This window comes from Motacilla alba, chromosome Z (genome assembly GCF_015832195.1).
Source record: "Motacilla alba alba isolate MOTALB_02 chromosome Z, Motacilla_alba_V1.0_pri, whole genome shotgun sequence".
Taxonomy (NCBI): Eukaryota; Metazoa; Chordata; class Aves; order Passeriformes; family Motacillidae; genus Motacilla; species Motacilla alba.
The window spans coordinates 56,338,398-56,360,584 of NC_052046.1; the positions used below are offsets into that span (position 1 = coordinate 56,338,398).

A 22,187-nucleotide genomic window follows, 5' to 3' on the forward strand; every position below is an offset into this window, starting at 1 on the left:
AGGCTGGCTTCTGACATTTTGGAGTTGCTTGCTCCTGCGTTTCAGATCTTGAAGATAATACCTGAAGTTAAATGTGCAAGTTCAATCACCATGGCAGCTCCAGTATCAAACTGTCTTTGGCAGATGGCCACAATGATTTGCTCCATAAACTGTCTTCTAGCAATCTAGCACTTCACAACAGACTGATGTTAAGGAGAATGACTGACATGGCTATAGAGCTTGACCATCAGATAAGCAGCATTCTCATTTAGCTTACAAATAGAGGTTAGTCACTATATGCTGGATTTTGCACATTTCCACATTCCAGCTAGTCACAAGATGTGCTTTATTCAAACCTCAAGAAACTCAAACAACTTCCACTTTTACCCTTGAAAGTATGTCTGTAAAGATGTTACTGGAAATGTTCACATGAAGCATTTCTCATTTTTTACCATCCCTTTTTATCAAACCTTACACAAAAAAAAAAAAAAAAAGGGTACTGTATATTTTACAAAGATGCTGAATTGCCAAATCCACCTAGTTTTCACACAAGTATTTGTAAGCTAACTCATCTGTCACAACTGTTTCAGAGACAATGGAGCACCTTGCCACTGCTTCAGAGTTAACCATGACTAGATGCAGAGATGAAGGTCCTGATTGCATGATGCAATCACTGTCCATACAGTTGCTTGGACTTTTGCTGCCTAAATTTACTGACCATTTACAAACCAGAAATAACCTAAATTCACAAAGTCTGACATAACTGTAGGATGGGTCATCTCACCTTCAAAGATGCCTGAATGGCCCTAAACTGTGTTTCTTGAAAGATACAAATGTAAGAGCTGAGACTAACTGGGCAGTCACTTAAAGTCTCACAAGGAATAAGGCTGATTCTTTCTTAAGAAAGAAAACACAGTTATGCACAAAATTTAAAGCAGAGTTTACTTCAACAACAGCATCCCTACTTCAAGAATGGAGTTTACTACAGCTTAAAATACTCTGCAGCCCTGTAGAGTTGTTCATCATTCATGTACATAGGGGACTCTTGTGGTAATGTTACAAGTGCCTGGATAGCAGGGGAAATGCTATAGCACTGTTTATATTAATTATGTTTTGCTCTGGAACTTCCTATTAACATAAAATCGGAGGGACCTCTCCTTATCCTCAGTACAAGAAACAGTGTTTGGTATCCCCTTGTCAGCAAGGCATAAACTTTCATTAGGGAGAGAATCTGCAAGACATTTGGGAAGTTTGGAATAACTTGTAAAGGATCATAATGTCTAATCACTGAGTGTTTAATAAAAAATAAATCAAATGCAAAAGCCAACCACAGATTCAGGTTAATGTTTTTGAGATTCAACTAGCAACACACAGACAAGAGACTATGAAAAAAAAATTTTTCTCATTTTTTGTCATGAAGTAATAAACCTGCTCAGATATTTTCATCATCAAAACACTCAGCACTTAATAAGTTGCTGAAACAAATATCCAGCTGGTGTCATAGAGATTTAGCTACAAATGGGCATTGTATGCAATGCTGGATTTCACTCAGAGGACTCATTCAGAAAGACTTATCAAATCTAGACCAAGTTGTCCTGTGACAGCTTCTGGGATCTTTACAACCTATGACTTACTATAACGTTTTTCTTCCATTTGTTACTCAAGATGCATCACTGAATATGAAAGAGGACCACGTTATACGAACAGCAAGCTTCTAATACGATTCTTCTCTGTTTTGTAGTTAAACACTGAATGCTTTCAACTCCCACACCCAGACTGTGGCTAGGTTCTATCTGCCTTACTGAAGTATGGGACTGACCCAGTAAAATTTCTTGATCTGCAGGGACACCAATCTTGAAATATATTTGATCTTAACTTTTAATTAAGAAGATAAATATGTTGTGTATGAGACAGCATATATGAGGCAAATTAATTTAATGAAAGAGTAAACTCACATTTTGCCACTCCTTTCCCTCTATGGCTAAAGAAAGAAAAAAAAAATGCCTCCACAAAAAAACTACTGATTGCTGCTTTAGAACTCAAGCTAGCTCTCTTTATGATCCATGATCCAATACTGAAGAGGATTAGGAAGCCTGTATATTTATGGGAGACAGCTGAAAGAGGAGGAGATAGGGGAATGATGAGGAGTAGCAACTTGTGAGGCAAATGCTGAAGTAGCAACCAGAGCTGTATAGTAGAGGACCATTAAAACAGCTGCTGAAGCACCACAAAGCAGCCCATCCCCAGCAGACAGACTTATCACAGTTGAGATGGGCAGGGCATTCCATTTTCTACAGATTCCTGAAGGATAAGAGAACTATCACCACCTGCTTTTACAAGTGGTTGGTTCATTGAAATACAAAGACCAACAACTGGCTGGTTTACAAGACAGGAAAAAAAAAACCACTTTTTTTTGTTGCTCCTAAAAAAAGCACGGATTTATATTCAAATAACTTAATACACCACTAGAAAGCAGTGAGATATGGGAGTGATCAATGGAGTCCTCCAAGTGCTTCAGATACCTTTGTTTTAAGACATCTAAGATAATCAAGTCAGCACTGTCAGAATCTGCAGCTACAGGACTTCAACAGGATTCAGTCTGTCACTTTCCTGTATGTAGATTGTCAGAGTAGGCTGTCTTCCCCTAACAAGAATTAGCTGAAGTTTCCAAAAGAAAAGCAGTTAGCGCTAACTTTCCTAAAACAAAGATTGCCACTAACATACTCTTAATCCCAGAAGACTTTAAAAAAAATAATATCCTGTCTTGACAAAGTTTCAGTTTAACAAGAGACTTGTAGGAACTACAAATTTGCCACATTTTAATTAAAAAACTATTACATTACAATAACAGAATGATACTAAATAAAAAGGTGCACAATGAACACTGCATACACTGTAAACAGTTGGCAAAGTTATTAAAAAGGCAGGCTACAATTAAGTAATGGTGAAATGCAGTTTCCTCTCTACAGAATCAGTACTCAAGAGTCAGAAACCAGGGACAGCAAAAGCCTTCAGATGCAAGCTTTCATTTGTAGGAAAGACCCAAGAGTTTACCCAGCATTCTGAGCTTCTCTCTCAGACAGCGTTCTCCCTACAAATTCAGTGCTATCCATCCTTGACCAAATATGGCCACTGCCAGAGTTTTCAAGGTAAGATATATACACACCATGTTCTCATCCACAGAAGTGTACAGAGCCTTGGATGCACAGAGCTTCTCAATGTCATGGTTTCCTTTTCCAGGTATTCTCAAATATCTATATTTTACAGTCCATAGCATCCAAACTACTGGAATGTTGTAAAAGTGTATTACATTTTTGCATGCCAACTTATCTGTAAAATCATACTTACTTGCTTACTTAGAAAAACACACTAGATGATAGTCTTCCAGTGCAAAGGGCTCCTTCCAGCTCATGGGAGAGGATTACATGCCTAACCTGAAACCCAGCAGTATGCTCAAAGCCCAAGCTGTCCAGTGGTTTTAACAGCCAGAGCAACAGATTCAACAATGTCATTCACTGAATTAATCCTGGCACATGTCAGTTTCAGTTGAAAATCCCAGGATCAACATAAGGATATGCAAGAAACTCCCCCAGTTTATTGCCTTCTGCATCATAATGGAGCATCCGAAAACAAACATCACAGAAGAAACAAGGATCCTCTGGTGCCAGACTGTCTCTGTTGGTTACCCACCTGCAGATTACAAAACACAAGTGTTTCCTTATGAGTGCAACACACTTTTAGCAAACATCTCAACATTTTACTCAGGACTCGGGATGGCAGCAAAAAACATCAGTAATAATTTTATATACACAAGGTTCTACCTATATTGCATATCTCCTATTCCACGCATGCAGCTCATTTCCGAACTCCACCCCCATTCCATGTCAACCCCAGCAGCTCCAGCAGCACTTCCTGAGAAACTCATCAAACCAGTGCTGCTGGTACAGTGCATTTAAAAAAAAAAAACAGGAATCTTCTGTCCACCCTTTGGCCATCTAAATCATAAATCTTTTTTCCCTTAATGCAAGAAACTGTGAAATGGAGCAGATGCGTACTGACCCAAGCTCCTCTGAGTAATCAAAACCATTTAGGAGTCTAAAAGCAAGACCCAAATGATGCAGTCAAGTCAAGGTGAGGATTGTAGCACACTCCAGCAAGCACTGAAGTTAACATGAACACAAGTTAACATGTATAAGGAGGGCCTGCCATGTCACTGAGTAATTAATTTATGATAGCACTCAAGAGGCCACGACAGCTGAAGGCTTCTGGTGATTACAGATGCTATCTGCACAGATTAGAACACACTGGACAGCCAGCCAAAGCAGCTCTGCTGTCTATGGTTTAGCATGTCCCCACTTAAGCTTAGTGCTTAATCCTGGTTTTAATTTAATGCATTTACATCACCTCTGGTAATGCCCTCCCCATCCCATCCTTCCCCCATATTGACCCTTTGGCTCCACCTCCCCTTATGGCCAAATGCCTCACAGATTGTATCCTGAAGGTATCCTCAGGGCTCTGCTAGGAACACAAAGATGGACTCCCATCTCAAGGGGAATTGGCTCTTTGCCTGATTCCAGAGAAGTCTAAAGCCAAACAAGCAAGACAATGAAGACACAGTTGCTGTGTCAAACAGAGGCTGAGAGCATAAGTTGTCCTAAGCAAAAAAAAAAAGGCAAGCAGTGTTTTTGCAAATGAATCATTCAGAGCTAAAAAATCAGGGAGCCTAATCTAGTCTTTGGAGAAATTTCTGTTTATTGAAAGTCTGTCTCGTATATAAATTAGCATTACTAAAATGTATAAAGAGCACCAAATTCATATTCTGCTCTTTTAAGGGCAGAAAATCACAAAGAGTTCCTTTAAGAACAGCTGCAGAGCACACAGTCTTCAGGTAGATGTTAGGAGTTTCCTGTGGGGCAAGTTAAATGCCTGTTAAAAATCTCCAGATTTTATTATATTAGAGTTGGATAAATCTATACCTGCATAGATGCTCAATTAAACAAAAGCACTGTATGATTTTTGGTAAATTATTCTGAAATACATATCTTGCAAAGGAGGAAAACACACTTTCCCCCAAAAGCAGGATTTTCAAATGTAATTGATAAGATAGCCAAGCTCTAGATATGGCAAAGAGCATGAATCAAATAATTAATCTCTTACTCATTTAGTTCTTTTGAAACTCCTGAATCAATTCCAAATGAATACTATCTGCAGGAAGCCTTTTCCTGGTTAGAGAGAGGTCAGCTGCTTTAAGAGTGAAGATTATTATTATTATTATGAAACACATATAGAGCTTTGATTTTTACTATTTTTTAAGTTAGGAGCAGCACCTGGAAAGAATTAAGACAACAATAGCATCAAGAATGTAGCATACCTTGCTGTATACATCTTGCACACAAAACATTTTCTGGTACATAGCCAATGTTTCTTGACCAGCAAGGGATATAGATTCCTATCCAGACAGTCATCATGATGAATAAGCCTTGAGGGAAATAAATAAATAAATACAACACATGCAATACAGATGTTGCCATACTGAAATTTATCTGAACATAAGCATGGACATTGAAGATAGGGTATGATTTAAATTCCCATGTAAACTCTGACCAGACTTCTGCTTAACATTTCTTAGCACAGATGAAGATCTGGAGATAGACTGCTAGTTGCATCATCTGTGGATTTTATGGTCACAAGTAAATTCAGTTTGTGCAGTAACATAGAAGTCTTAAGACTTCTACTTCTGTGTTACCTTTCTGTGGTCTTTTTAAAGCTTTTATCTCCTATACAGACCAACAAACTATTGTCAGGTGAATCTTCACATCATTTATGTGCAACATCTATGCTTTTCTCTGGGTTATGCTCCTTTTGGAAAGCACCATATATTATCAACACTCTGATACATCAGGCTCCTGGGAACAAAAAATGACCCACTACAACGACAGGAGTGCTCTCTTCAGATATGCTCTGAGCAAAGTCTACACAATGGTTCTACTGTTGATGTGGCTGCCACCTCACAGTCACTATCACATCACTTCTCTTCCTGGCCTATCCATCTCAGCCCACTATTTCCATTCCTCTATTATCTTTTCAGTTCCTGCCCCTTAGCTTCAAGCTCAAACTAATTGTTCAGTTGAGTCCAAGCACAGCCTACAACATTCTGCTCCCTGGTGCTCCAGAATTAGTATGTAAATCTGCCACACATTGGCTCTATGTAGAAAGATCTTGACACTGTGGTTGCCATTCCTGTTACACAGCAGTCACAGCACAGTAATTGCAAAGCACTCTCTGTACGCAAATTAAAAAGAAGCAAGGAAGATTACTCTCTTCCTTTCAGAGATACTCCCATGTAGAAGAAAAAAATTAAGCTCTGCAGAAGGCAGCAGAATAATCTTAAAGCAAATAAGTTAGTCTAACAAACATTTAGCATCTAATGTCTGAAGTTTGTCCAGAGAAGGCTTACATTATTTGCCCAAGGACTCCCAAAGAATAGTTACTTACCTTATATCTGTGATTATAATGATGTGTTCACAGTTCCCTTGGTGACAGTAAAGGTATGGAAAGCCAATTTTGAGGGATAAATCATTAAATACATAGTCCTCCATCTTAAGAGACTGCAGATTTTCATAGCCTCTGTCATGAGATTCTGACCACTCTATAATTGTTCTGAAAACAGAAAGGCCATCAGCACAGCAAAGCTATGAACTGTGAATACAGAGAAAAAGATACCTTGGGGACATGCAAAATTCTTCTCTGAGACATGGTTAAATGATGGAAATCAAAACAGTTCACAACATTTGGTAGTAATTTAAGGTGATTTCCCAGCAATACTACAACACCATAGAACTGTTCACTGCTCTTGTGGAACATCTGCCTCCAGTCCTCACCAGGCAGCTTCCTGAGGAGTTTTACTCAGTGTATGCTCCTGATGGCACCCATCCAGGTCAGACTGTTCCATCACATAATTCAAGTTACTAGCAGGTTATTTTGCCCTCTTGGTCAATGACTTCATTTTAAAGTATTAAAAAGCCCTCTTGTTTCATTTCATTTTTGTCAAGGAGAAACACTGACAAGTGTTTCTTGCACTGACAAGTGCAGTTACATTTCCAAAATTTAGCACTGGAAGGGCATTGGCTACTGAAAATTTATTTTTGGCTTTTCAGCACACTTCTACAAACAAGGCATCTAACTCAGCAAGCTGTGTATGCTACGACAAGCCCTTCTGTGAAGACCATTGTTGTTAACAGACAGAAAGATAAGAAGTAAAACATTGATTTTCCTTGAAGTCACATACAAAGTCTGGCAGAACAACAGGGTCCAACAGAGTCAGCTCTTCCATACCAACCATTTTAAACATTTTGATCTCCTAAATCTCACTACCATATCAGCAAGACCATGCTTCCTTAAAATCTGATCAGTCACACAGACCTCATGTTAACTTTACAATTAAGGCATTCAGCATATTTTCAAGACTGAGCAGGACAACCACTGCCACACAGCTGAGCTTGTTGTCTTTCTGAAACATCTTCTACCTCACAGGCAAGTCTTTTGATTCCCACCACAAGTAGGGAAGGTACTTAAACACCCAGTACAAAATGCCACCTGTCACTTTACACAGAAATCCCATCTCAACAGAGCAAAACAGCATTTGCAGGTTAAAAGATGGATTCATACTCTTTTCAAAAGGGAAGCGAATGGAAGGAATGAGTAGAGCAAGTAAAGTTAAACTTCTCTGTAAAAACCAATTCATCATGGAAAAATAGCAGGAAAAGTTCATTCCAGCTCAATACTCAAGACATTCCAGTATCTGTAACATCACAAGTCATAAACAAAATGAAACAAATTTTATGATCCTTAAGGTTTTCCTTAATCAACATCTACATATAACGTACCTGCTCAGATCTCTGCACTCTGGGTATCTTTTATCATTATAAAAGATGCCTTCAAAATAGAAGAAGGCAGACTTGTAGAGATCCTGAGAGACAGAGAGAGAAGTCTCCATTAGTGTTATGACTGTTAAACAAGAACATGACAAAAATCCAAGCATTTTAGATATCTAAATTATATTAAGAGAGCTCATTCTACAAGCATCTAAGAAAAGTTCTGCTCTGATTGTAGATGCTGGTGTGAAAAACTAGGCTCGTATGATTGCCAACTATGAAGCTACTCTGCTGATATTGTTCTCAAGCCATTATAGGTTACTTTAATGCTCTTCTCTTATTTCTGTCCCCATCACAGAAGTTATGGACTTCTACAAAAACACAGAACAAGAACATAGGCATCACTGCAAAAACTCAGTAATTGCAAGGCACTGACTTTAAAAAAAGCACAATATTTAAAAAAATTAGCAAGATGCAGTGTGTTTACTTTGGGTGGCTACCAGATATCTACTCTCACTCCTCTTTCTTCACAGGACTGGGGATACAAAGTAAGACAGGCAAGCTCATGGGTTCAGAGAAAGGCAGAAAATGAGAAAAAGCAAAGGCTGCATACAGAAGCAAAGCAAAATAAAAAGTTATTTATTTCCTACTTTCCATCAGCAGGTGATGGTCAGGCATTGGAATAAGCTGCTCAGGGACGTGGTGAAATCACCATCCCTGGGAATGTTGAAAAGCTGTGTGAATGTGGCACTTGGAAATATGGTTTAGAGAACATAATGACAGCAAGTTAATGTTTAGCTCAGTTCTGGAATTGATTTGGCATCTGGTGACTCTTGCACTGCTGGTATGAGTGCCATAAACTGTTAATTATCTCTGATGGAACAGAATGTTACAAATGGACTGTATACACGTGATGAACTTTGTAATTAAGGAAAAATTTTGAAGGATGATAGATCTTCTTGTGAGACCCTAGAAGCGAGGTGATTGGAACTTCCAGAATTGCCTGTCTGACTTGTTTATACAGATGTGACCAGGAAGTGCTCTCATGTGTAGCTGTGCATGTGTGAATGTGCACACACATGTGTGCAGGGGACAAGACTTCAACAATTCTCTGTCACTTCAGTAAGAAGTACTTTGTGTTCTGATCAAATGCACAGAGAGTTAATGTGGTATGGAGTTAACTTTCCCCCCAGCAGCCCCAGTGCTCTGCATTTCTGGCAAAGGGAGAGGATATTATACCAGCGTTTTGGCTACTGCTGAGCAGTGCTTGCAGAGCTTCAAGGCTGTCTCTCCAAGTCTTGCCAACACCAGTAAGCTGGGGCTGGGTGAGAGGCTGGGAGGAAATGTAGCTGGGACAGCTGACCTAAACTGACTCAAAGGACATCCCACATCGTATCATGCTGCACTCAGCAATAAGAGCTGGAGGAAAAGAGGAAGGGGGTATTCACGGTAAAAGCATTGCATTTGTCTTCCAAAACAATCACTACGTATGCTGAGGTCCCAGGAAGTGGTTGGAACAGAACTGTAGAATCATCAAGGTTGTAAAAAACCTCTGACATCATCAAGTTCAACCATTAACCCAGCACTGCCATGTTCACCACTAAACTATATCCCAAGTGCCACATCCCCATATTTTTGAACACTTTCATGGCTGATGATTCCACCACTTCCCTGAGTAGCCTGCTCCAATATCTGACCACCCTTGCAGTGAAGAAATGTTTCCTAATAACCAATCTAAACCTTCTTTGGTGCGATTTGAGACCATTTCCTCTCATCCTATCTCTTGTTACCCAGCAGAACTGACCCCTTACCTGGCTACACCCTCTTCACCCTCCTTTCACATAGCTGTAGAGAGTGATAATGTCTCTCTTGAGCTTCCTTTTCGCCCTCAGCCACCCTTCAAGGACTCAGTAAGTCCTTGAAGTACCCCTATTTATTCTAAATGGGAAAACCATGGACAACCAAGCACTCTCCATCATCAGTCTGAGGATGCTCATTTGTGCCCAGAGGTCTCTTTGAGCTATTAATTCTAGGCTGCCAAAACACAGGAAAAGCAGATGCTGCTTTTCCAAAGACAGGACTTCTCAGATGACCTGCATGAAGACACAGTAGTAGGAATGTGTTTAACATTCAGACTCTTTGATTCACTTCTAGCTGTTACCATTACCCTCTCTGCTGCTGACACAAAACGGGAAGGAGTGGCTGATACACCAGGTGATCTTGTGGCCAGCCAGATGGATCTTAACAGCCCAGCGAAATGGGCCAAAAAGAATTTGGTGAAGTTGAGCAAGGAGAATTGCAAGGTCTTGCCCCTGGGGATAAACAAGCTGATGCTTGACTGTATGCTGAGGGCCACTCAGCTGGAGAGCAGCTAGGCAAACAGGACTCAGGGAACCTGGTAGATCCCAAATTGAACATGAGCAACAATGTGTCCTTGCAGAAAAGACAGCCAATGGAGCAGATGGGATCCTGTGCTACATTAGATAAAATACCACCAGCAGGTCAAGGGAGGTGATCCTTCAGTTCTCCTCAGCACTAGTGAGGCCATACCTAAAGGCCTGTCTTCAGTTCTTGGCTGCTCAGTATAACAGAGACAAGGACATACTGGAGGAAGAGTCCCACAGGGGCCATGAAGATGATGGGACTGCAGCATCTCTCCTAAAAGCAGTGGCTGAGACAAGTGTGAGTTAGAATCCTTAAGAGAAAGCTCAGGTAGGGGAATCTCATTAACATACACAATACGTCTAGGGAGAGTGCAAAGAGGATGGAGCCAGGCTCATTTTAGCAGTCCCAAGTGACAGGATTAGAGTCAATAAGCACAAACTGAAACACATGCAGCTCCCCCTGAACCTCAAGAAACACTTCTTTACTGACACGGGTGACTGAACACTGCCAGAGGTTGTCCAAGGAGGTTTTGCAACCTCCATCCTTGGAGATACACAAAAAATGTCGGGACATGGTCATGGAAGCTGGCTGTAGGTGGCCTTGCTTGAGCAGAGGGAGCAGACCAGATGACCTCCACAAGTCCCTTTCAATGTCAACCATTCTATGATATGACATATTATTACATGTCATATGATGTATGATCAAAATTATTAAATTTCAGTATTTTCAACTAGATTACTTGTTTTGCTCATATCCAGAAAATACATAGCAACTCTGGGAGAGAAGAATAATCTTCATCCCTTCATTTGATTAGCATCCAGTTGCAAACAACACAGCACAGTGGGATGGTCTAGCTTATTATTATTAGTGGGATTAAGCTATTACCTCTGGTGTTTCAAATTACAGCTCAAAATAAAATTAGTTCACAGGAATATATCTATGTAAAACTCACTGCTTGAGTTTCTATTTCCTAGCAGTAGCAATGATGATGTTTTTCTTGATATTGCCCAAAACAAGATGTTTTTCTTGATATTGCCCATACATCATCTTGGTAATGCCGCTATGAAGTATTTACTTGCAGTGCAACCAACAGGAAGAACCAATGCAGCTGAATTTAGTGCTGAAGAAAAAACAGTGAAACAAAACTCTGCTTCCCCTTCTATGTTTTCAAGACTCCTATACATGTAGAGGGTTCCACACAGAAAGTTTTACCTTGCTGATGTGCTCTGGTGCTTGATCTGGCTGACTGCTGAACTCACCACCTATCTGGAGGTCACTGACGCAGGAAATCGAGTCTCTCAGCTCAGTGAGCTTCTGGCTGCCCAGTACAAGGACTGTTTGATAGGGTTTGTGATCTTTATGCTACAAAGAACACAGAATACAAACTCCAGATAAATTATAACTTGTCTGCATCAGCACTGCACTTCATTTGACATCTTAAGGTCATTACTGGCAGCATCTGGCACATCACTTCTCTGAACAGCATTTTGCCACAGCCTCTCCAAAGACTGATATTTAATAGTTTTATTCCAGAACTCAAATGTTACATTCTCCATCAGAAAGTGCAGAAAAGACAAAAAGTCTGTGCTCACTTATCCCAAATCAAGAAAAAGTAGTTAGTTTTCATGTATTTATTTTCAAGTTTTGAGCTTTCTGTAAAGTAAATTAACTACTGCATAACTATTGTAAAAGTTTTGTTATGGAAACCACTAACTGAATGAAAGCCAGATTCTGAAAAAGCCTGAAGAAATTATCAGAGTTGAGGAATTTACCACGTGTCATCAGTAGACTCACTGATTTTAACTGCTTGGGAGAACAAGATATTATCTGAATAGGAAAGAATCAGAATACAACCCAGAGAATTTCATACCAACCTTCTGAAATATAACAGGATAAAAGATGTTCAGAGTTAAAAGTAGTTCTCCCTCCTCAATTAGATCTGTTGGATTGTCTGGCCTCTTTCCAGTTGCATGTGACTCCTGGAAAAACATACACCACACACACACATATATAAATTATACTGGAAACCATATACATATACATATATACACACACACACACACACACACACACACACACACACACACACAATAAATTTCTCAGACTGGGCAACAGTCTGAGAAATGCTAATTCATTTTTAACTATGCAACCTTCTGAATTGAAAACAGCCTACTTCCTCCAAAGTAGAAAGGTGAGAAGCTGCTTCAATTACCAACTGCAAGCACGTTCCTTCATTTCTCAGTTTTGTTGCAAGACAGCTGGCTGCTCCTTGGCTATTGAGAGGCCTCACACAAAGGAATTAGAGGCTGCTGTCATTCTGCCCTCATGGAACCCAGCGGCTACCAACTTTCACCACTAAATGCTTTGAAATGCCCTTTGAATGCTTTCATATACAACCTTAACTTGGGAAACACTAATCTAGAAAATATACACAATTTTATATACACAAGAATTAAATATATGAAAATTACAGTCAGTGCAACACTTCTTCTTATCAGGGAAGATAGACACAGCTGAAGGCCACAATTTCTCCAAAATCAAAACCCAAAACTCAGCACTGCCCTTGCCACAGTACTGTGTTTTAGAAAAGAAGTAAATGATCCCTACATTTTCATCCTGCTTTGTGTTTAAGACACAGTTCAGCTGTGAAAATGAAGGAAGGTACTTTTCTGTAGCCATTTCCTTCTTTTCCAATAAATCAAGAGTGTGTTCCTGCACAAACACCCCCCATCAGCACGGAGTATTCCTCAGATTTAGTAACAGCAACTTGTACTCCTGTGAGACTCTGAGATACTTGTGCTCCCTGCCTCGCACCTGCCTGCTTCATGTGACACATTCCTAACTCATGTTTCTTACTGCTCTCCTCCTGTACAAAGGCATCGTGGTCCCAGCCACAGAATCACAGCTCTGACACGGCTTGCTTAAAGAATGCAATAAATGACCATTCTTTCAATGCATACAGCAGTATTCATTAAAACCCTTTATGAAGGTTTCTGTTGCTAATATTTTCTTAGATATTCCGCAGACTAACAGCCCAGCAGAGTATTTGCATCATGTTGTTTACATATGGCTGGATCACTGAGCAGCTGAAACAGGATAACTCACAACAGACCAGGAAACCTCAAGGGGAAAAACAAGTCGAATGAGTCGAACATGAGGTTCTTTCCTCACTACACTTCTGTCCCTAATTTTTACAGCAGTTCATGGCTTGCCTAAGCCATGGACTCCAGCACTTCAGTGTCCCTGAAAGAGTTCAAAGAATTTGTACAAGTAGTGCTTAGGGACACAGTTTAGTGGTGGATCTGGCAGTATTAAGGTAATGGTTGGGCTCAATGATCCTAAAGGTCTTAATGGTTCCTAAATAACCTTAATGGTTCTATGAACATTTATGAAATGAGGTTTTGCTGTTTAGGACTTCAATGGTTAAGAAGAAATCATTAAAAAACCCAACTTATTAAGCACAGTTACAAGATTCCAATAAGGCTTTTCAGGGGCTTATGACTACACTCTTGGCTCCTGACAGTTTAGAATGGCTGAAAAACTTGGTTTACAAAGCTCAGAATTAGGAATTTACCACCACTGTGCTGCTACTGTTTTCTTCTCTCAGCCATACTGAAACTAGCACACAATCATTCACACACTGAAGCTTAGTTTCCAGCACTGAACTCCAGGAGCAAAACATTACACATTTTTTCTAGCTCTATGACTAGCTGTAAGTTCACAGCACTTAAAAAAAGCAGTCATATAGCAGTAACGAGATGGAGTTCCTCCTTAACTACATCCAGTACTAACAGACAGTAAAGAGCAGACTTCCTGTTCTATCTTTCTATAAAATGTCTTTAATCATTACCAGCAAACTTGTATCTGCAAACATTTACAGTGTACATTTCATAGTGGTGAATAAAAAAGCAATACAAAGAAGTTGTATTTTGGCTGTCTTGAGAGCCTATAAGATGACAGGCAACTTACCATCTCATACGTAAGAGTTTCTTGTCTGCAAGCCCGATCCACAATAATTGTTTCTTCTCTCCTCTCTAAGGCCTTCTTCCTAATTCTGAGGGGCAGGAACACAAGACAAAATTTCATTCAACAATTTCCACGTAGAATTTCAAGAATTTCATATTTTTAAATGACACAAGCTACTACAGAGCAGCTTTCAAAGAGCAGGATTCCGGTCTTAGTGGGACAGACTAACTTAAAATATTCATGTCCTGAGCCTCATAAAACCTGAGAGTGCACAGGCCAGCTTGTGCATTTCAGCTTGTGGGTTTTCCCCCCCTCATGTGCAAGTGACCGGTTGTTTGTGAGCAATTTTACATTCACAGCAAAAAAGAGCAAAATGTTTGAAGAGGTTGTCCTAGGACAAAATACTTTGTGACTTTTACAGAAACTGTCTCTACAATTCTTTCTGCTTCAAAAAAATTGAATTCATGTTCAAGTAAAACACAAGGAAAGAAACAATCCACAAATATTCTTTCTCAGCCCTAGCATAGACACTTCCGAAAACCAAAAAACAAACCTTCATTATCAGTTATAGAAGAAAGAGTATCATAAGTAGAATACCTACTACAATATATGTATTTAACCACTAAATGAACACCCAATCCTTAACACCCAGGATAAGTTTACTTATCCTCCAGACCTCCACAATGGTTTTCAGTCACAATCAGGCTTAACACTGATCACATTTCTAAACACATTTCTTTACATTAGTGCAATGTAAAGTACAGCAAAGGCCTGAACTGGCCAAGTGTGCCAGCTGATAGAAACCTTACATATAGTGGTTATCCTCTGAAATGCACCAGTTGTATCAATAAATTCCATGAACAAACAAAACACAACAAAACAGAGTGGGCTCAGATAAAGAGGTCATCTGGATACAGCATCAGTACTTACAGTCTGGCTGTTACAGAGTGACTGTGAGTTACTAGAGGTATGAGATAGGTTTCTTTGCAGGAACCTCACACACATGATTATTAGAAGGTACCTGCACACTCCAAACTTAGGCACTACTACAGAAGCACCTAGGTCCAGAAATCCTTTTCCAATAAGAAAGAAGGCATATTCTGTATATCTTAATTAAAAAGTTCATAAGCAACATTCAGAAGACTCATACCAATGATGACATCATAAGCTGGTGTTTCTGCCCTTATGGTATTTTTGTACGGTGCTTCAGAAAGCACTGCCTGTAAAGGGAATAAGCAGCCAGCCATACTTCCATGTTGATTTTCCACCCCACCCAAATAAGGGTACTGTGAGAGCACTGTAACAGCATACCGAAGAGTGAACAGACTGCTATCTTCAGGAATAACATCTGGGTCCTCTTCTTTTTCAGAAGACATCAACATATCAATGCTAGAGCAATAAAAAAATAACAGATAGAATCACAGAATCATAGAATAGTTTGGGTTGGAAGGGACCTTAAAAGATCATCTTGTTCCATTCCTCCCAGCAGCACTGGCAGGGACACCTTTCACTGGACCAGGTTGCTCAGAGGTACATCCAATCTGGTCTTGAACACTTCCAGGAATGGAGCATCCACAAATTCTCCGGGCAACCTGTTCCAGTGCCTCACCACTCTACACAGTAAACAATTTCTACCCGATATCTAATGTAAATGTAGAGCTATCCTCTTTGGACATGGCAGTGATTTCTCACAGTCTGTGTAGAAGTATGAGAGGCAGGAATCTGGAGGTGGTTTCACCACCTGGTTTCATTTGTGAGTTCCCATTTCAGGTTGTGCACCGAAGCACACCAGATTCAGAGGAATCATCACATGTACATCCCCTCCTCTGCAGTCCTTCCCAGAAGCATTTTGCATTAATCACAATAGAATTTTATCCAGTTTGAAAACAGTCTGAGGAAAAAAATATTTAAAACGGAGAACTGCTTTGAATCAGACTTGATTGCTTTTGTCTCTCCAATTTTGCAGACTATATAAAGGCAGGGATTACTCCAGTGCCTAAGTCCACCTGGAGTCTGAATCCCAGAAAACTCTTGTGCAAACCCATCTCTTTATGGGATGAAACTACCACTGGTGAAGTCCAGGAAAACGTTTTGGACTGTACAATTTATCCTCAATAACATTTATGGTTTCATTATATTCTTCTTCATTATAAACTTATAACATTCCCCATGTCAGCAATAATATCACTACAGTAATGAATAACCCTTTGGAGTGGAACTGCATAGCAGTTCCACAAAGCAACTGAGAAACAGAAATCTGTTACCAGCTGACAATAAGCAAAAGTCAGAGACAAAATTTTGATTGTGGACAGATGGCTTTGTTCTGATGAGCCAATAAAGTCATTTGGTATTGACAGTAATACAAATTTACTATTGTTTAGTTACTTACCATTCAGCAACATAAGAAGTTTTCAACTTTCTGTTTCACAGTTTTCATCTCAAACAGAAAATTTTTAAGTTACTGAGAAAATGGGATTCTTTCAGAAGTACCATTTTAAAAGGAACTTCGCAGTAATGAGCCACCACCTCCTGGAAACAGAATGGACCTTATCCTTAACATTCCAACTTGAGGAAGTGGAGGCAGAGACAACCAAGTTAATCCTGTGTCAAATGTAGATTGAAACACAGCTGAGAAATAGTAATCTAACTAACAGAAAGATGGAGAATAGCCCTTTGGAGAACACCACCCAACCTTTTAGATGGGGCTGTTCTGCAGGCAGCATAGTGCTGTGTTATGAACAACCACATAACCAAGGAAAGGATATCCCCTGACAGGCAAATCAACTCACAACTGACCCTTTCTGTAAAACTGACAACATGACCAAATTATTTATCCAAAATCTCCCGGCACACTGGATCAGTGATCCTATACACCAAAGAGACCAAGTCACTTGAATATGTATAATATTCATTTAAATATACCACTTTGAGGAAATGACTTTGTATTCAGTTCTTTAAACATCACAGGAATTATATGCAGGATCTGAAAATGTTTATGACCTACTATTGTGAAGTTTCACTTGCATCAAAGGTGACAGTTTCCCATTTCCCTTCTGTGCCAGAACTCACCAACAATATGTCACAAATTACTAACAATACTTGTGCTTCTCTTTCTTCCCATAGCTCTAGGTGGGATCTCTGGCTGTGCTATCCACACCATGACCATTAATTGCCTGTTTCATGGAAAAAAACTAACATCCCTGGAAAAGCTGCTAGTGTAAAATAACTGACATTAAAATTGTTTCCTCTTTTTCCTTGTGAGGACTGGAAGGTAGCTGGTGTAAAGGGATACTGACATTGAACCCCTGACAAGTTCCATGGAACCTTACAAGCACTGGTACTGCCACTTCTCACTCCTGAAAAGTCAGAAACCCTCAATTTCTAAAGGAAAAGCAAAGCACCTTTTTTAGTATTAAAAATCTGTCCAACAGTTAATTACATATGTGATTGTATCACGTGCAATGAAGTCTTGAAAGGCTTTGCTGTGTGGCCTTACACACAGGCCACGCTGGAGCTCCCCCTGCATAACCCCACTGCTGCCAGTGGAACCACATAAGCAATACTCGGTACATTGTCCTGAGGAAGCCAGGCTTTACAAACAGGAATTATATGCTGATCCCTTCAGAAATGAAGGCTAATTCAGTGTCAGACACCTAAAACATGGAAGAGTGTGCAATACAGAGTTTTCATCAGGAACACCTCACTCCTGACTGCCACAAGCTTGGGATTCTACTGTGTCCCCAAAAGAGACTATTCCCTGCATGACAAATTCACTTAGTGCACACAGTTACAGAGAGGGGAAAACACTGCCCATGCTGTTTAATGGAAACTAAGGTGAAGTGTAGGACAGTAATGAGGAACAATAGTCGAAAGTGTCTCTTGAAAAAAGTCAAATGCCAAGTGTTATATAAATTTATGTCCCCTACAAAGGTATTTTTAGGTGATCAGAAATAAAAAGGCCAAAGAGAACTCTCTGGAAACATAGACTTGGAAGCAGACTACCAATGAAGTCTTCAAAGTCTGTGACTCTACTTTTCCCAGATATTCTAGCAACATAACAAGTTTTCTCTTTCAGAAATTCAAAGATATTTTAGTATTTGGCCTGATACTTTATACTAAGCAGTTACAGTGTTCATATGACTCTTTATATTGCACATATTTTAAAGGTAGTACTTTCATCACCTTTGAGACACTAATACCACAAGACACTAGATACTAATACGTTAAGACGTTAATGCTAGCTTAACGCAGCTTTATAACACGTCCCAAGAGATATTTACAACTACCCCTTCTAATAAAACAAGAGGGTGAATTAGGGCTGAAGTTGAATGAGGTACCTGCAAGCCTCACCTCTCTTGACCTACCTAAAACCCACAGTGATTTGAGGCTTAGCCTGCCCTATACATGCAAGACATGCATCCCACAGAAGACAAAACAGAATAACATAATTCATCATCTCCAACATTCAGTCACTCAAGCACCAATCACAAACTCCAAGGTGATCTTCTTTGCTCACAGACCCCCGAGGCATTTGAACAAAACCTACAATTTTACTCTTTTGACACCTTGGTTATTTAAGAGAATTACTGATGGAATTGTCCAGATACAGACACAATTTTACACCTGTTTAAGATCTGATGAAAACATGAGCAATCTCTCATATAATGATTATCAGCATGCCACTTGAGCAATATGCAAGGCATTCTTACTGAGTCAAATGTAAGTGAGGGAAGATACAAATTTTTTCCTGAATTCTGTTTGTAGAAATGTATTACAGGAACAAAATATAATAAAATAATAATAATAAAACAAAAAAGAAAAAAAAGCAAAACAACAACAAAAAATGAACCAACAAAAAAATCTAAAAAACAACAAAAGAAAACAAACAAAAAAATAATAAAAAAACACACCAAAAAAAAAACCCCAACAAGCCCAAAAACCAAACCAAGAAAAAACCCAAAAAAACCCAAACCTACCAAACAAAAAAACCCTACAATAACAACCTTGCACTGGGGTGCTCAAAGAGTTAAACAGCATTTAAACATGATACCATTTCTCCTCACCAGAAGACTCTACATTGTCAGGAGTACTTAAATGTACACTATGTCTCTACTCTAAAAAAGATTTAATGATGAATATTGAAAACTTCATCCTGAAACCATGAAAGATTATTTTAATCCAACACTTCTTTAAAAATAGATGTAGGAGTATCTACATCTTCCTATCTCTCTTCTACCCAAAGAAAATCTACTTACCAGAAGTTTCCTTAGAAGTAGAGTCAGAAAAATCTGTGTTTATTTCCATTATGTGTTCATTTCAGTATTTATAAAATTATATTTAAACCAGTAATAAATGTGATCACAGGATATCACAGCACAGATCTTGGTGTAGCCCAGAGTTCTCATCTCTCCTCAAGACAGCAGTATGAGCAGCTCAGAACAGGTGAGTGAAAGTGATCAGAGGTAGCAAGTTAAGGCTGGCAAATGTTCAGGAGAGACTCAAGAGGCTAGGGCCATTTAATTTAAAAGCAAAAGCACACAGAGATTACATATTAGGATTTCTAGTCTGGACAGGGGGAAGGTCACACCAAGATGTGCAGGTTTAGCTTCATTCTCCTGCAAAGCCAACAAAAGGCTGCCAGATGATAGTTCTCTCCTTCATAGATCACCAGTCTTTTTCTTTTTCTTTCCCAAACAACCACTGTTCACAGCACACTCAGCCTTAAGCAGACAGCATTGCTCTGTAACACCAGCTAATGCAGACAGCAAGTGAAATGCAGCAGGTGTTAACTGAAGAAAGCAGAACAGAAGAAAAAAACAAAAGGAGTGTGGGGAAAAATAATGAAACCACAGCAAAAACTCCTTGGAATTCAAATGAAAACAGCAACAGACAGGCTTAGGCAACAGAGCTGCCACAGAGAATAGGCACAGCACAGAAGCAATCAGGGATCATCCGGACTGGAAGAGCTTACAGAGTAATTGTCACAGTTTCTGCCACCCCAGGATACTTTTTTTTTTCCTTTAAACCAATATCATCCTCTATTTTTACTAATGCTAGTAATGCTAAAAATTTATGCTAGTCACCAGAACTGTGACAGGTGAAGCACAAAGCTATACAGCTAGGATCAGAATTCTGGCCTGTTTTCCTTACTGACAGACTACAGATAAATTACTGTGATGCTTTCTGCAGGAGTTACTGCCTGAAATCAGGCCTTTTCTACAGGTAAGGACAATTCTCACTATCCACATGACCTGAAAATCTTCCAGCCATAGCATGTTAGATTTGCTGCTGCTTCAACACCCACAAAGCATTTCCATACCTCTGACTTCACCACCAGCCCTGAGCAAAACAAGTCAGTGGAGGCTACGGACCAAGGGACACTCAACAAGTACTGTATGCAGCCAGCTACCTGAACTACTCTAAATGATGTTTTTAAGGGATTCAAACTAAAAGAGTGTAGGCTCAGATTAGTATTAGGAAGAAGTTCTCTGCTGTGAGGGTGCTGAGGCACTGGAACAGGTTGCCCAGAGAAGTTGTGGATGCCCATCCCTGGCAGTGTTCAAGACCAGGCTGGATGGGGCTCTGAGCAACTTGCTCTAGTGAAAGGTGCTCCTGCTCACGGCAGCGGGATTGGAACAAGATGACCTTTGAAGTCCCCTCCAACATATTCTGTGATTTTACGATACTTTGTTAATATAAACAGATGCTTGGCTTATTTCCTCCTATAAGGTATATGTTGCTAAATGTCTACCCATGTAACTTTAAGCACCAAACCGTTTGTTCGCGTAAATTCGTGGATGTAACAAGGTTTCCACAACTGGAGCACTAACCTCCACAAAAACTGTTTGCCTTCACGGCATTTTCGGCCTGCAGAGATTTTGGTGACCAACTCTTCATAAGGAACTGTACTACAGGAGAAGGAGTATTCAGTACAAATAAGAAAGGAGCAAATTTAGATTGGGTATTAGCAAGAAATTCTTTAATGTGAGGGTGGTGAGGCACTGGAAGAGGCTGTCCAGAGAAGCTGTGGATGCTGGAGGTCTGGCGGTGCTCAAGGCCAGGCTGGATTGAGCTCTAAGATATCTGGTCCAGTGGAACGTGTCCCTGGACATGGCATGGCTTTTAGGTCCATTCCAACCCTCTGGCAGTCTGTGCCTCTGTATTTACTCGGAAAATAGAAACAAACGCGTGCTACAGGCCCGGAAGAGGCTGCTCTGAAGCGGTTTTGCCTGAGCACCTTCCGCTTCGCCCGAGGAACCGCCGCGGCGTCCGGCGACAGCGCCAGCCACTCCCCGCACCAGCGCCGAGCGAGGCCACCGGCATGCCCCTTGCACCGGAGCCGCAAATCCCGGCCTGCAGACAGCCGGGCTTCCCCACCTGCAGACGGCGCGCAGCTCGGCCGCCGTGCCCGGCGCGCAGCCCAGCGCCGCCGCCACGGCCGCGTCCGCCTCCTCCTCCGCCTCCGCCGCCAGGGAGAGGTCGGGCGGCCCCAGCAGCCGCCGCCAGCCGAGACCCAGGGCGCCCACGCGGAACGCGCGCGTGTACAGCTCGGCCGACTCGTAGTCGGGCGCCGCTGCCTCAGCGCCGGGCGCCGCCATGGCCGCCGGGCCCGCCCTCCGCTCGGCCGCCGGGCGCGTCACGGGCCGGGGCGGGAGCCGAGGCTGCCGCGTGACCGGGAGCGCGGCTGCGGCGCCTCTCCTGCCGGGCGGGAAACACCGGGCGGCGTTCGCCAGGGAGAAAACAATTCCCAAAACAAAAAACCCAAAACCAACCAACCGAAAAAGCCCAAACAAACAAAACAAAACGCTGGCACAGCTTAAGACTGTCTTCTCATTCTGCCACTTGTTATCTGGGGAAAAAGACCAATCCCCACCTGGCTACTTTAATATGCTTATTCTGCTCCCAAAGTGAAAACTTAATGCCTTGGTACAATGAAAAAGGCTAATGAGATATATAACCTTTCACCCAACACTGCTAATACCA

General features: G+C 40.7%; 1 protein-coding gene across 1 annotated transcript; it reads right to left on the reverse strand.

Moving 5' to 3' along the window:
* Positions 1-1,254: 1,254 nt before the first annotated feature.
* Positions 1,255-21,844, reverse strand: SNAPC3 (small nuclear RNA activating complex polypeptide 3). Its single transcript, XM_038125205.1, has 9 exons — positions 21,582-21,844; positions 15,516-15,593; positions 14,208-14,292; positions 12,113-12,217; positions 11,451-11,600; positions 7,866-7,948; positions 6,475-6,639; positions 5,351-5,458; positions 1,255-3,669 (listed from the first exon to the last, which is right to left on the reverse strand). The coding sequence occupies exons 1-9, from the start codon at positions 21,800-21,802 to the stop codon at positions 3,522-3,524; spliced, it is 1,143 nt and encodes a 380-aa protein (XP_037981133.1). The 5' UTR covers positions 21,803-21,844; the 3' UTR covers positions 1,255-3,521.
* Between the last annotated feature and the right edge of the window lie 343 nt (positions 21,845-22,187).